The 18,023-nt window shown below is 26.0% G+C and overlaps 1 protein-coding gene across 1 annotated transcript in view; it reads right to left on the reverse strand.

The window, feature by feature from the left end:
* The window catches only part of LOC100212369 (fibrillin-1), a 65,158-nt gene that overhangs the window by 36,938 nt on the left and 10,197 nt on the right, over window positions 1–18,023 (reverse strand). The window contains exons 2-8 of the mRNA XM_065796423.1: window positions 17,242–17,430; window positions 16,888–17,001; window positions 14,487–14,597; window positions 9,778–9,906; window positions 8,892–9,029; window positions 5,455–5,568; window positions 1,754–1,864 (exon numbers count right to left, since the gene is read on the reverse strand). Of these exons, the coding sequence (XP_065652495.1) occupies window positions 1,754–1,864; window positions 5,455–5,568; window positions 8,892–9,029; window positions 9,778–9,906; window positions 14,487–14,597; window positions 16,888–17,001; window positions 17,242–17,430 (906 nt within the window). The remainder of the gene's footprint in view (window positions 1–1,753; window positions 1,865–5,454; window positions 5,569–8,891; window positions 9,030–9,777; window positions 9,907–14,486; window positions 14,598–16,887; window positions 17,002–17,241; window positions 17,431–18,023) is intronic.

The following is an 18,023-nucleotide window of genomic DNA, read 5'->3' on the forward strand; positions in this document are numbered from 1 at the left end:
TCATACTGATTTTTTCTTTGGCTGCAAACTCTAATAATCATAATAAAAATATGTATAATTGTGTCATGATTTTGGCTGGCTTATAAAACAAAATAAATATAAAGCAAGCAAAAAAAAAATTATTTAGTAATAAGACGGATATACTGTTCCCACTTTCTTCTCTTAATTACCAGCTATAACACTGAACATCTGTTCAAAATAGTATAACAAGTACACTAATACTTTGTCTAATATAACCAATCACTACTTTTCTCTAAGTCGTTTACAACTAAATATATTCCACTTGACTAGATTTAATCTAGTTGCAAACTTTATATAGAGATACGTTATACTGTCGTTGATCCAAATTAATTATTAATTAAAACATCATTTCGATAGAAAAATGCACTTGGTAACTTTTTAAATTTATTTATATCTTTGTTGTTTAATAGGTGTTTACTTTATATAGTTAATGAAACTGCTTATATTTAAATTAAACATATTTACAGAATTTATCAAGGAGCTTGGTGATAAGACAATTAATAAGAATATTAATTTTCTTCTTGCGTCTGCTACCTATATACTTTGTTAGTAATTTACGGATTGTATATATTTACACAGCAAAAAAAAAAATTTGTCAAACTAAATATAATATTCTATAAAAAAGGAAACACAGCATTCTATTATACTGGAATAAAAATCATATGTTTAAGAAATAACGCCTATTTTAAGAAATCTAAACAACTATATAAAAGATACAATAATTTAAAAATCATCCTGACAGTTGTTAAAAACAAGTTGCAATAATAAAATCTAAAAATGAAATATGTTAATTTATTTTTAATTGTATCACAAATATTTATTTAGTAAAAAATTATACAAATATTTGATTTTCTGATTGTAGGAGAAAAAATACTTTAATCTTAAAAAAAAAAAAACAATATCTTGGAATTAAACATGCTCGAAAAAAATTATCAAGCCTGCAAATTGCAGTTAATATTATACAGACTTGGAGAGCCAAAAAAAATCGAGACAAAGAGCTTTGAATAAAATGACAACTTTAATTTTATTGGTATGCATTTATTATTTAGTTTTATTCAAAAAAATTTAGCCCAAACATTTTTTTTTAAACATTTTCTATAAGATGAACACAACTTGTCTCTGCACTTAGGGATTCCTTTAAAAATGAGTTGGACTTTGAGAGTTGAAATGAGAAAAGAATTAGACTTAAAAAAGAGTTGGATTTGTATTTCTATTTTGCTTTAAAGCTATGACTAATAGTGATGAATTTCAAATGAATTTCAAAAAACTGATAAAAAAATAATAAAGAAGCATTAAAGAAACAAAGAAATTAGAATTGAAAGAACTTTATAAAAAATTAAAGCATTTGCATGCTATTTAAACGTTTTTCATTTTTAAAAGTACTTACAACTGTAAACAGTTTATCCCAAAAATGAAGCATGTTAAATCAAAGCAGAGAAATAGATATCTTATTGATACTTTTTGAACACCTTGCTGATACTTTTTGAACACTTTGCTGATACTTTTTGAACACATATTATATAACAACTTTTTTAACTTTTTTTGAAATTTTTTTAAAAAAAAATTTTAAGTTTTATTAATTAAAATTTTGTTTTTTGAATTATTATTTGTTGTCTTCATACTGATTTCAAAATAAAAAAAGTCCTCACTGTAAAAAGGCTGGACATCCCTGATTTAAAAACATAAAACATTTTGCTTGAAAAATAAATAAAGCAATAATTTAATATCTAACCTTTACACTTTTTGCCTTTGTATCCAGGATTACACTTACAGGTAAAACTATCAAGAGTTTCAGAACAGGAAGCACCATTAGCACATGGGTGGGTTTGACAGGAGAGTGGTGCTATTTAAAAATAAGCATTTAACTTTCACTTTGTACAAAAAATAATCAAAATAAACATTAAATAATAAATAAAAGTAACAAACATTTTGAAAAATCTAAAAAACTACTATAATTACTTTCTTAAACAATATATATATATATATATATATATATATATATATATATATATATATATATATATATATATATATATATATATTTATATGTATATAAATAAATATATATTAACATGCAAATACATATTTATATGTATATATATATATTTATATGTATATATATATTTATATGTGTATATATATTTATATGTATATATATGTTTATATGTATATATATATTTATATGTATATATATATTTATATGTATATATATATTTATATGTATATATATATATTTATGTGTGTATATATATATATAATAATATATATTTATACGTATATAAATATATATATATTAACATGCAAATATATATATTTATATGTATATAAATAAATATATATTAACATGCAAATATATATTTATATGTATATAAATATATATTTATATGTATATATACTTATATGTATATATATATATTTATACGTATATATATATATATATATATATATATATATATATATATATATATATATATATATATATATATATATATATATACATATATATATATATATATATTTTTAGTATTTGCAGTATTTGCTGCCCTAAAACTAGGAGAAGGACAGAGACAAAAACATGCAGTTATATACTTTAACTAATATATTAAGAACTGGCAAATAAACATTAGCAATAACTAGGAACACTTCAAAAAATCTGAGAAAAAAAAAGTAAACAACACTTTTTTTTTTACAAGTAAATTACAGCACATGCAGTAAATATGGTCACTATATGTCTATATAATCGGTATGAGTATTGACATTTATTATTTCTGTGATTGTGAACAAGTATATGTTTTTTTACCTACTGATGCTAATCCTTACACTTTCCATAGAGGAAGATGTATATGACAAAGAGGAAAACGTAAGCTGAAAAATGCCTTCAAAGTTGAAGGCATATGGTGAAAAGAGTTTCCAGAAGTTGAAGGTCCTGGATTATTTTATACTGGTAGAATTATGTCCTAATTCTATAATTGCTTAGAAAGCCAATGGTGCTGGTTCATTTCTGATGCAAGATGAAATAGAAATGTTTTGTTCATTACTTTGCAAGAGATATAAAAGTAAATTATTTTTTAAAATGAAACTGTCACCATTTAAGTCAGGACTTGCATTAATGTGTGCTGCATTATTTTTTCAATGTTGCTCTCCTGTTCACCTTCTTCTAATAAGTGTCTTGGTATGCTGAGAGCATAAGCCTATTCTAGTATTCTATCTGGATGGAATGGAAAGATCCTAGTTGCTTAAAATCCAGATTTTATGTTGAAAGGGGTAAGTGCTTTCTCTCATAATAGAGTAAATATTATACCGAATCCTTGTTTTGTTAGAGCCTTTCTTTGTTCTGGAACCTAAATTTCTGAAGTTCCTGATCCCAGTAATGCTCAAAAGCTCTAAATGCAGCCTATGGGCTGCTGTATGTGCGTGGTGTTACTTGAAAGGTAGAACAAAGTAATGACACCAAACTTTTGCTTGAGAGAAGTCAGTAAGATCTTATAATATTTGATTGACTGACTAAGACCTATTGTACCACAGCGCTATCTATGAAAAAAATGTTATATTTTTTGAGTTTTAAGACCATTTTACCCTCATAAACCTTTTATCTTTTATATATATATATATATATATATATATATATATATATATATATATATATATATATATATATATATATATATATATATATATATATATATATATATATATATATATATATATATATATACATACATATACATATACATATACATATACATATATATACATATACATATATATACATATATATATATACGTATGTATATATATGGTATATATATGTATATATATATATATATATGTATACATATATGTATATATGTGTGTGTGTATATATATATATATATATATATATATATATATATATATGTATATATATATATATGTATATATATATATACATTTATATATAAAAGGTACTAATTAAAGCAGTTCATTACTTTTTAATTAAAATGATATTTATAAACAAAAACCTTGAAAAGGTGACCTTACTAAATGACACAAAATTGAATATAAATAATAGACATTAGAAAGTGTGAAATGTTAACCCAAATGCATACTATTGATGGAATCAGGTTTCGTGCATTCGCAAATAGTGAAACTTTACAATTTACATTTTAGAGGATACCAAAGTATAAACACAGTTTTGTTGTAAGAAACAACAAAACTGAATTTAAATCAAACTTTTTATTGAGCAATCTGATGTTATAAATGAAACTTGAGAACAAGGAAAAAGCATATTAAAAAAAGAAAAGAAAACTTTAAAAACAGCAATCAAAAATCTAAACCTTTTAGGCTATTTTTTTTAGACTTTTCATTTTACTGCTTATAAGCAAATCCAATGTCAAACTCTCTTGCAGAAATCGAGTTCAACAACTATTTCTCCTACAGAAATCAAGATCAACAACTATTTCTTGTGGCAGAAATCAGGATTGACAACTAATGCAGGAAACGAGAGAGCTTTTTCTTGGGCTGTTTGGAAATAAAATAAAAAATTCTTTAAATTGCTTTTTAAGACATTTAAAAGTTTTAAGTAATATGTATTTTTATCATAATTATTATAACACTTAAAAAATAAAAGAACTTTTAAAATAAAGTATTTTAATGATGTGTAATTAATGAAATGGATTTTTTATTATCTTTTAAACATATTAAGCATATTATTATTCTTTAAAAATATTAAAGGTAAAATTGGTAGTGGTGTAGTGGTTGAGCGCTTGCTTCACAAGAGAGAGGTTCCAAATTCGATCCCCACCACTTCCCTGGTAGTACCGCGCTCAACTTATTTCCCTGCGAAGCGGCCTTTTGATTTGGTCAAACATTGAAAACTTGCAAAATGCATAAACTTTGTTAAACACTTATACAATAAAAATATTTTTGAAACAATTCTAGTAAAAATTATAGCATACAATCCAAAAGAAACCAAAAAATAGTGAACAGCGAACACAAAAAATAATAAAGTTTTACAATAAAATATACAAATAAATAAAAATTTTAAGTAAAAAAAAATGTTTGAAACCACCAAACATTTACAAATTTATTTACAAACATTATTTTTACAAAAAAGTAGAGAAAATAATAGTTAACAGAATATGTAGATACAAATGAATGTTTACAAAACAATTAAACATTTACAGACAACAAGTAGATGTTTACAGAATAAATTAAAGTATCAGAACAGATGTTTACAAAAAATGCTAGATAGTTACAGAATAAAAGGGTATTAAAGAAAAAACAGGTGCTTATAAAACAAGAAGGAATTCATAAAAAAGAAGATATTTTGCTTTTATATATATAATTTTTTTCTTTAACAACCTATAATGATGACATAAGTAGTCAAAATATTAAGTGCATATAAAACAATTTCTGCAAATTCAAACAAATCATTTTATTTCTATAGCTTACTTTGACAATCAGCACCTTTAAAACCATAAGGACAAATACACTTGTAATTTTCATCTTCATCTTGCACGCAAATTCCACCATTGTCACAAGGGTTTGGTGAGCATAGATCAGGAACTAATTGTGTATAAATAAGTATATATATATATATATATATATATATATATATATATATATATATATATATATATATATATATATATATATATATACATATATATTTATATATATATATATATATATATATATATATATATATATATATATATATATTTATATATATATAAATATATATATATATATATATATATATATATATTTATATATATATATATATATATATATATATATATATATATATTTATATATATATATATATATATATATATATATATATATATATATATATATATATATATATATATGTATAGTTGCACAAATATATATATATATATATATATATATATATATTTATTTGCACAAATATATGTATTTATATATATTTTGTATATAAATATATATACAGGGCTCAAATTAGCATATGGCGATCGTGAATTGCGACTGCTTAATTCAATTTAACACATAATAAACTTTTACCTAAGAATAATTTTAACAAAAAATCTCAAATGGAATATGAAAAACGTGATACCATTTTTTATATTTTTATTTTATTAAAAGCAATACCAAAATTAAACATTTTCTTTAAATACGCAAGTTGTTTTTAGTTATTTAAAAAAAAAGAAATCTATATAAATATAAGTAAAAATAAGCAAGTTGTTTTTAAAAAAAGAAATTCAAAAAAGTGACTTTTTTGTCTTATAAAGTTCTTTTATTCAAATAATTTTGCAATTGAAATTTGAAATTAAAAAAAAAAATTGGAAAAATTTAAAAGAATTTTAACGGTCAATAATTATAAAAATAAATTGAATTGTAGCTAGGTCTTTAATACTTAGTGGCATAGCGAGGAGTATTCCTGAGGGTTAAACGTAGATTTAGCTACAGTAACATTATTAGATTTAGAACATAGTGCAAATGAGGAAGAAAGTTTTATTTAAATCGTAAACATTTTGATAATTAACTATTTTTTGTTTCTTGAAAACAGTTTCAAAAGTAGAAACTTTCTATTGCAAACATTAAACCAGTGATTATTGCAAACATTAACTCAAAAGCTACATTAAATAAATAAATTATTTTACTTTTTTTACAAAGAATTTTTTTTCCAAAAAAATAATTAAAGCATATACTTAAAGAAAATAATTTGATTTATTAAACCATATTTTTTTCTTTCATATTTTTAATTTTTAATTTATTAATTAGAACAATTCTATTTATTTACTTCATTTTATTCTAAACGCGTTTTATAATTATTAACGTTATAATTAAATAGCGTCATGAAGTGGTTTTAGATTACCACAACTTGTGTTAATCTAAAACAATATAAAGAGCTTGCATCACAAGCTCTATATATTGTCAAAACAACTTTGCAGTATTGTTTTATTGTTGTTCTAAGATAACAATTTAATACTCTTTAAAAATAGAATATGTTTTATCATCAGCATAAACATATTGAATAATTTTCTATGACTAATTAAAGAGGTTTAAATATTTGCGTTTTTACTTTTACTTTTTTACTTTAACTTTTTTAAGTATCATGTTAAGTAAAAACAATTACTAAAAGCAATACTGTAATAGTATTGGATACATTACTTGCTCATTACAACTTACTTATTACACTATAACTGCAACTGAACTTTATATTAAAACTGTAAACTATAACAGTAACTTACACTATTTTAAAATCGCCCAAACGAGAAAATTATAAGATAATATTTAAATACGAGAGATAAAATGTTAAAAAAGTAACAATTAAGAGATAATATACAAAAGATACAAGTTCAAACTAACGCATCTTCCCCCCGCCCCTTCCTTATCAAAAAGCAGTGTAAGGGATGAGGAGGGGAGGGGGTTGAGAAGGGCTCAAAAGTATTTCTTTTTTTGTAATTAGATTTTTTTGCGCTAATTTGAGCCCTGATATATGTATGTATGTATGTATGTATGTATGTATGTATGTATGTATGTATGTATGTATGTATGTATGTATGTATATATGTATGTATGTATGCATATATGTATGTATGTATGCATGTATGCATGTATGTATGTATGTATATATATATGTATGTGTGTATATACTAGGGTTATGACTTTTTTTCAATCCCATGCTCCTGTACTGTAGTTTAATGAACTTTTACCTAAAAAGCACGAAATGAACTATTATTTGGATATCTTTTGAAAAAAGTTCACCCCGCCATTGAAAAATCAATTTTGATATAAATACTACTATGTGTTCCTAGTGAGCACAAGTCGTGTTTATAGCGTTTAAAACACGTATTAAAACATATTAATACATATTTTAGACGTTAAAAACACGTCTTGTACCCACAGGGTTACATAGTAGGGTTATCCACAGGGTTACATAGTAGGGTTAACCACAGGGTTACATAGTAGTACTTATATCAAAATCAATTTTTCAATGACAGGGTGAACTTTTATCAAAAGATATGCAAATAATAGTTCATTTTGTGCTTTTTAGGTAAAAGTTCATCTAACTACAGTACAGGAGCATGGGGTTGAAAAAAAGTCATAACCCTAGTATATATATATATTTACGTATATGTATATAGACATGTATATATATTTATGAGTGTGTGTATATATATATATATATATATATATATATATATATATATATATATATATATATATATATATATATATATATATATATATATATATATATATATACACACATATATATATGTATGTATATATGTGTATATATATATATACACACACATATATACATACATATATCAGGGCTAAAATCCCTGGTAGTACCGTGCTCAACTTGTTTCTCCATGCAGCGGTCTCATTTGTTAAGGTTCATGTTTCGGAGTTATAGAGTTGGGAGAGGGTTATAACCACAAGTAGCCTCCTCGTCTGTGATGGCCTTCTTGGCCTTGGGAAGGTGAATTAAAAAAAAAAAAAAAATTAACGTAAAAAAATCTAATTGCAAAAAAAAGAAACTTTTTTGAGCCCTTCTCAACCCCCCCCCCTTCCTCCTCATCCCTTACACCGCTTTTTGATATATATATATATATATATATATATATATATATATATATATATATATATATATATATATATACTTTATACAAAAAGCAAAGTTCTTATACAACTAGTTAACTGTTTTTATTTTTAAACTTTAGTTTATTAAACTATCAATTATTAACTCAAAATTACAAAAAGTTAAAAATAGAGCTTGCTGCAAATGTTTTATTTAAACATTTTAAGAACTTTTGTTTAACTTTTCTAATGCAAAATTCTTGTTCATTCTCTTTACACATAAATATCTAAAAAAAATTATAAAGGAGACTTACTTGCACAATCTAAACCATGGTATCCAGTTGGACAATTGCATGCAAAACCTGTTTTTGTTGAAAGGCATGTTCCTCCATTTTTACACCAACCTGTAGGACATAATGGGCTCATTGATGCTTTACTTGCTTGCTCAGATCCTAAATATGAAAATTAACAGAACTTTGTTTTAAACACTATAAATGAAACACATTTCTTACTATATTATTAACACCAGCATGAATTGATACTGCATAAAACACAGTTGCATACTAGCATAAGATAATACTGCATTACGTCTCCAATAATTCTCAGTTCACAAACTAAGAGTCATTAGAAAAAAACTAGAAACAATATTACTTTAATTACAACCAGGAAAGCTGAACATCTAAAAATAATTTGATTTTTGTAGGCCCAATCATTATAATAGTCTCCATACGAACTGTGCTCTGTCGCTCTCAAGTTATCTATTTTAAATCTTAATCTTAATCTAATTAAATTAAGTTATCTATTTTTAATCTTGAATCAATTGAATATTTTTTGGATCACATTTTTTCACTTTTTTTTCCTTGTTTACACTTGGAGCTCATAAATCTTGGATGGTAATCCTCTTAACAGTAGTATCAATAAAAAAACTCAGTCCTGATATGAAAAACATGTTAGTGCTAGGAAGGGCATCTGATTGTATAAAACTGCATTAACTCTTCCACAATGTCATATTAAAAAAAAAAAATGGCATTAAGAAAACCTGTCCAAACCACACAAATATGGAACTATGATCTTTAAACTAAAAATATATATTTTTTTTTTGTACATGTTTTTTTCTTTATTTTTCCAGGACAGCAGTGACACTATATTTATATAACATTTATGAATAAAAATGTATTATGTATAAAAACTTTGAATAACCTGAAGGGCAGCTGCAATCAGGACATCCAAACCCACTTAAGCAAACACATTCAAACCGATTTTCTTCTTCAATATCTTTACAAATTCCTCCATTTTTACAGGGTTGACTATTGCATCGAGAAAGCTTTTCTAACCAAAAAAAAAAACTATTAAAAAAATGCAGAGATAAAACATTAAAGATTAATTTAGATATAATGCCTAAAGATTTAAGCAATTAACATTTTAGGATTTTTTAACAAAGTTAACATTAGACTGAAGTAACCTAAAAAAAATAGAGTGCTAAAAATACCGCCAGGTTTACTTTGTCCTTAAAATGATACCTTTATTTGTAAAAATATCTGACATGTAAAAAATACCTGATATTAGTAAAATGATACCTGATATTTGTAAAACAAAAAAATAAAAAAAGTGTCAAGAAGTGTAAGAAAATTGCTTTTTATAGACACCCAAACCGCTAAAAAAGTGTGGTGGGCGTGTGTGCTGTATAAAAAGGTGTGGTGGGCGTGTGTGCTATATAAAACCTTTTATAACTTTTTTTTTGTCATTTAATTCCATATATTAATGAGAAACATTTATTGGTAAAAAAAAATAATATTAAATGTCCAAAAAAAAACTCTAACAAAAATATAAATTTAAACTTATTGTAATTTTTGATAACTTTTCTTGATTACAATATTTTCTTTCTCTTCTAAATCATCACTTCCAACAAGGCTGTAAACAACCACTATTAGAGTTGGAAGTTACTGGAAAGAAAAGATGAAGTTTATAAAGCAAGCTAACAATTAACAGACAACTTTTAAAATTGTAAATTATGATGAGTAACACGAGAATGAATTTTAGTAGATGGCATAAGAGACACTACTGGTTCTTAAGAGCAGCACCCATTATAGTATTTATAGAAAAGAAAAAGAGAGGCATTATGTCTAAACATAATGCCTCTCATAATTGCATCCCTGTCTAAAAGAGAAAGGGCATCATTCGAAAATCCGCTCCAGATATGCAAACAGAACTACATACAAGGACAGTTTAGAGATTTGTTGAGGTAAAGATTAGAATCCACAGTAAGAAAGTGGCGAGCACAATAAAGAGATGCAACCTTAGCAAATGCTAATTTTGCAATGAATTTGATATATGGTTTCCAAGAAAGATCAGAAGTAAGAGTTAATCCTAGAAGACGAAGGGTAGATAACTCATCGAGTACATTACCATTCATAAATATAGGAACACCTAGATTATTGCAATAATGATAAGCTAAAAAACACTTTTATCTGAGTTCACCAGCCACTGAAAGCCTCATGCTGTAGCAGAAGTGAGATCTTTTTCGAGCTCGAATCCCCCCTCCAAGCAATCAAAGTGTTGGCTTCTTATCAAGACAAGAATAAATGGTAGTATCATCAGCGAAGAATGCCATTGTTAATGTGAGTTTAAAAAAGTATCGGGCTAATGAAAGAACCTTGAGAAACCCCTGAAGTTACAGGAAATGAAGAAGGGTGCTGTTCATCGAGAATAACTTTTATACTAAATTTGGTAAGAAAAGTATCAATAACCTTAAAGATGTTACCTAATACACCATAAGAAGAGAGCTTATGAAAAAGTCCAGCATGCCAAACTTTATCAAAAACTTTAGAAATATCAAGAGTGATAGACCTAACCTATCCACATCTATCTAATGCACAATAAAATCTATCGGTTATTACCGTTAACAAGTTAGCAGTAAAATGAGAATATCAAAATTGAAATCAAGATTGAAATCCATATTGATGATCAGAAAATAAGCTATTAGATTCAAGTCAAATGATTAAGTGTTTGTTAACTAAAGACTCAAAAACCTTGGTTATAATAGTAAGCAAGTATTATTAATAGTCTTATTAGTAGACTAATGGGACGGTAGTTAGACGAGTCAGATTGTTCTGAATATTTGAAAATAGGGTTAACAGATGTAGCTTTTCAGCAGGCTGGAAAACAAGTCTCTGATAAATGTGTTAAATAGTTTTGAAAGTATAAAAAACAGCTCTGGAAAGCACTTCTGCAAGTCTGTAACAGGTATATTGTCTGGACCACAAGCTGTAATTAAGACTAAGCAGGAAATCACTTTAGATACAGAAGCTGGAGTGATACAAATGTCTAGCAATGGATCAACCTCTTTCTCGGCTATATCTGGTAGGATATGATTAGTGGAATCAAGAGATGAGACTGATGAAAAGTTCTTAGCAAACAATCTAGCATTGTTAGCATAAACAGACGTCTGTTTTCTGGAGAATTGTTTTGGTGAAAGATATGAAAGTAATGGTTACAATTGGAAATTGTAACAGCACAATGAGACAAAAACCTAGGAGAAGACTGAGAGTTAATTTAAAATCGTCGAAAGGGAATAAAAGATTCCATGCCAGCATGAAACCATAAAATTATATAAGAAATACATTTGTCAGCAGGAAGACAAACAATTTCTACCCAAGGGCCATCACAAAGAAAATCACAGAAAGAGTCCCAGCCAGCTTTAAGGTAGTTGTAAGAGGTACAATAATAGCTGGATTCTGATGATGAAGAATGAGATAATAGTTTTAGAAAGACTCAACTGTGATAAAAAACACCTAAGGGTGTATATAGAGAAACTGAACACTGATTAGAATCAGAAGAAAGACATAAATCAAGAAGAGAAAGTAAATAATTCAGATTGTCTGGAAAACAAGTTGGAAAGTTGAATATTTGTTTTAGAGATGTTAGAGATGACTATTTGTGTTAGAGAAAGGTAAAAGTTGTGGGCCTTAATGCCTTCAGTCACTGACATTAGAGCCAAGCCATTCCGTGTGATGAGCATTCAAGTCACCAACAACAATGATATTAGCTGAAGGATAAAGAGAAAGGGCTTGATCATTTTGATCAGAAATAACATCGAAAAGAGTGCAGTTTTGAGATGAAGGAGAGCGATATAAAACAAAGAAAAAATGTGATAGAGTGAAGTGGTGATAAACAAAACCACATAAAAGAATAGGCGATGAATTCAAACCTAGTTACTCAAGAAATGGGTGAATTCTTACGAATGTAAATGCCCAGGCCAAGCATGTGACTGTACGAGTTAAAGGAAGATAACAATTAACACTAAGATCACAAGATGAGAGAGCTGAAATCAAATTAGTCTCACAAAGAGCAAGTAGGTCTGACAAATTTTGCAAGATATAAGACTCACCAGAAAAAAAGTTACTTCGAAGGCCATGAATATTAGTGAATGATAGATTTAGAGAACTTGGTCATAATGATGGTTTTTTGTGTTTTGTTTTTGGTACTTTAGTCATTTTTGGATTTGTTAAAGAACTTAACTCAAAGCACAGATAGTACACTATTTAATGGTCCAAGCAACTGCGTCATTACTACTAATAAACCCTAAGCCATAACAAAGGGTTCCAAATGTGGCCATGACAATGCACACCAAAAGTATGGACAGGGACACCATCTATGCACAACATGGCACTGCTAATACTCTGATACTTTGAAGCTGTTGATGAAATAAGGTGAATCATAAAGGTGAATCATGAGGCCAGTTTGTAGTCAGAAAATCATGAGGCCAGTTTGTAGTCAGGTTTGAGAAACCTGACTACAAACTGGCCTCAGAACCATAAAACTGAGTTTTAGAATTGTATCCTTATTAGGCAATAAAAAAATGAGTTGCATAGTCATAAAAACAGAGACATAAGCAAAACCCATGCATTGAGTCAAGAAGATCCAGTATTTAACATCCTAAACTGGAGAAAATTATAAATATATCTACGCCAGCCTAATAGATGAAAGAGGGGTGCGAAGCTGGTCAACATATAGAATCTGTTTACCCCTTTGGGGTCGTCCATAAATTATGTCACATAGTTTTTAACATTTGACCAACTCCACCCCCCATCCCCATAACGCATCGTAACACTTAATTGACCCCCCAATATTATGCAACAATTTTTTACTCCCCCCCCTCCTCCCTTATGAAAATTTTAAAACATTTTTTTAGAAGGAAGGGGGGGGGTATTTTTTTTTTCAAAATACGAAATGATTTTGAATATAATAATGTTTATAATTTTCTGAGCTTCTTTGAGTACTAATTAATAAGTACTTTTCAGTCTTTTTAATGTTTTTTTTTCATCCCAATAGTTCCGTGTAAAATTGTATAAAATAACATCACTATCCTAAACATGATACCAATTTTAAAAAGCTATTCTTCAAATATATAATACATGCAAAATAATATATAATACATTTTAACACATAACAATATATTATATATTCAAAAATATTATTTTATAAATATAGTTTTCTAAATATAAAATATTATTTTATAAATATAATTTATCTAGTTTTAAATCTCAGCCTGAAATTTGGCAGGCAAAATACCTATACATAGTGGAAAAAACAAGTTTATACAAACTACACATATAATATATGGGTAATTCCATGTCAAATCACCAGGCTAATGTCACCCCATGTTTTAGATTTTATATCTTTTATATACATATATATATATATATATATATATATATATATATATATATATATATATATATATATATATATATATATATATATATATATACATATATATATATATATATATATATATATATAAATTTTCATAATCTAGGTGGACACAAAAAAATTATTTCATCACAAAAAAATGAGTACTAAATTTCAGAAATTTCTTTTTGTGAATTTTCCAAAAAAAATGTTTTTACCATCACAATATTTTCCATTAAACCCTTTCTGGCATTGACAGCTAAACCCATTTGCTAATTCAACACAAACTCCAGAGTTTTGACAAAAACCAGCACGACATTCAACAGGAGCTTAAAAAAATTATTAAAAATTTATTACTTTGTAAAACGTTACACAACATACTTTTTTACACATTTTTTAAACTTGTTAAAATAAAATGGATTTAAAATATTCAAACCCATTTAGGTGATATTACTCACAATTGTAATTGTAATAAATATTTTTAATATTATTTAAGTGAACTTTCACCATTATCTTATCTTATATTATTTTAATACTGAACTTAAGGGGAGGGGGTTACTAATTTCTTTCAGAGCAAAGTTAAAAGAACAATACTGTAACATATTGTACATTTTGTACTTGCACATTTTTTTTAAATCTTTTCAAATTTTCTAGAATACAAAAAAAAAAACTTTTAAAGTTCTATAGGTGTTAAATACACAAAATATATAAAAAGATATTATATACTATAACAAATATATAAAAAGATATTATGTTCTATAACAAATGAATTTCTAAATAAGCTTAAAATTTTTAAAAACATTAGAACATTGGGAGATATTTGTTGCACATTTTTTTTTGAACTGATGTTCGAGGAAAAAACTAAATGAATACGAGTTTTTGGAGCACTTAGGAGCAGCGCTCCTAAGTGCTCCAAAACATTATGATAATGTGACAATGTCTAAAAGAGAAAGGGCATCATTCAAAGATCTGCTTCAGATATGTGATGATAGTGATACTTATGCTATTAATGTGCTAAGGTTATTTATTATTTAAGTCTGCACATTTAACACAGATTAAAGTGACAACTTTCTTTGTTATAGGAAAAAATATTTTACATTGAAGCTTTTATTTTTTTTCAAAATTTATTAACGGGCAAGTGTCTTAATAAGCTGTAGATGGTTTGGAAAAAAAAATTTAATAAAAACTTATTAGAAAGTTAAATTAGATTCTTAGGAATTAAGAAAATTTTCAACAATTAGGAAAATTTTTCTGAATTAAGAAATTAAAAAACTTAGAAACTTAAAATAAGTCCTAATAAAGAAAAAAATTATCAAGCCCCCCCCCCCCTATTTTTTTTATAGAAGTTGATAATTTTACAATAAAAAGTTATTGAACATTATTTGTTAACTTAAAACAAAGATTTTAAAGATTTTTGTTTTCTACCACTTTCTAAAAATTATTGAAATAAAACAACTATATAAAAAATAAGTATAGAAATGGTCAGTGTGGAAGAGGCTTACTATGACCTGCATTATACAGGTCATGATAAGTCTATTATTCTACACATTAAGTCTATTTCCACATGTTTTTTAAATTTTTTATACCAACTGTAGGTAATCAACACATTTCAAGCATGTATTCTAAATATTATTAAGACTGGTACTAATATTTAAACTGCTAATGAATAGCGGTTTGCGCAATGGCTACTGAAGCATTTTAAAAATTTTAGTTAATTTTAGTTAAAAAGATAATTTTATTGCAAATTTTTTTTTAAAAAGGTAACTTCAAAAGGTAGACATAACTTTAAAAGGTAGACAATATGCATAGTTTTTATATATATAATTGCTTTTCTACCGCTTTCTATAAAATATTAAAGTAAGGAATAAGTATAGAATTAATTGGTGTGAAATAGACTTACCAAGACCTGTATTTTACAGACCACTAGTTCATGCTATTTATCACATTGAACATTAAAAAAATTTCTTACAATCTGTAAAAAATTGCATTTTTCATCACCTTTCTCATGTAATTTTTTAATATTTTTTTTTAAGAAAACTTTTTAATGCATACTACTTTACTTTCTATTACTTGTTGCTTTATTTATGATTATCATTGGCTAATATTACTTGACTTTTGATCGGTTATTATCATGTGGACAATCGCTTTTAATAGATTATTACCTTCTCTTTCAAAGAGTTAATATTATCTGCATTTTCTATTGATTAGTGTATCTTTTATTTTCCAATGGTTAATATTATCTACATTTTTTTGTTGTTGTTACTATTACCAATTTTTATTGTCGAGTATTACCTTCACTTTCTATGAGCATTTTTAACATTCTAATTCAATTGCTCTCATTTAAAAAATAATCTCTCAAAGTTCATTTTAAAAAATTGCTTTACCCCATTTATTAAAACTATCAACAATATAATTAGACATTTAGCATATTATGAACATGGTACAATAACAAAAAAATTACAATTTTGATATAAACAGTTATATCTTCTGAAAATTTTGTTGTAAATAATTAAATCTTTCTAACAAGGTAAAAACTCATTAAATATAATTAATACTATATTAATATTATTGTGCTGATGCATTTCTGTAATGTTCAAAATAATTTTTAAAAAAACTTACTTTCACAATCATGACCTTTGTAATCACTTGGGCATGTGCAAAAATAGCCATCTGTTGTTTTGGTACATGTGCCACCATGTTGACAGGGGTTTGGGTGACATGACAAAACTGATTCTATAAAAAAAAATTATAAAACAAATAAATGTTTAAAGTAAAGATATAAGGAAGACTTTGACACTTTTTACCTTTTTTATATATTTATTTTAACTTTTTATAAATGCTCACCTCTGTTTATAAAAACTTTTTTATAACAGCATTCAACTTTTGTAAAAATTTTCACTTACTTTTTTGCCCCAAAAAAGTGAATTTCTGAAAAGAATTAAAAAGGATGATTAAACTCTATTTTTTACGTACTTTCACAATAATATCCTGAAAATCCTTTCTTGCAAACACATTTAAATTGAGTTTTTCTGGCATGTGAATAATGACAATCTCCTCCATTTAGACAAGGATGGTGTGAACATGGATTATAAAAATGGCTGTGATGATTAATATGATGCTGAGGTAGTTTATAATCAATCCACTGATGGTCTAATTCATGATCTAAAAAAATTATGTTTATTTAAGAAATTAAATAATTTTCAGCCATAATTTTATTAAATATAATTTCTATTCATAACTAATTCAAACAAATTTTTCTTTTTTTTCAAATAATTCTTCCATATTTTTTTCTTGTACAATGACAAAAATAGACTTACTATTACTAGACAAGTTAAGAAAGCAAGTTCAGTATTATATCACTTTATAAAGATTTTGGAATTTAGTTTAGTTCAGTTATATCAGAGTTTGTTTTAAATATTACTTACTTTATATAATTTATAATTGTATATATTTGTGGTATATATAGTTTGTGGTGCTCTCAAATAAAAATGAGGAGTCTTGGTTAATCTTTTTGTGTTTGTAAATTGTTTGTTGAACAATTAAGATTGTATAAGAAAGTAAAAGAAATATTTATAAATTTAAAACAACAACTACTTAGCAAGTACCACAAAATATTCTCAATGATTGTTAACTTTTTCGTATCAACATAAAAAGCATAAACGCAAAATAAGGAGTTTAAAGGCAGCACCCAAGTATTACTTGCTCAGTATCCAGAGCAATATTTACCAGTGCAGTCAGTGTCAAAACTATATACA

The sequence above is a fragment of the Hydra vulgaris genome, chromosome 04, assembly GCF_038396675.1.
Source record: "Hydra vulgaris chromosome 04, alternate assembly HydraT2T_AEP".
NCBI classification, from domain to species: domain Eukaryota; kingdom Metazoa; phylum Cnidaria; class Hydrozoa; order Anthoathecata; family Hydridae; genus Hydra; species Hydra vulgaris.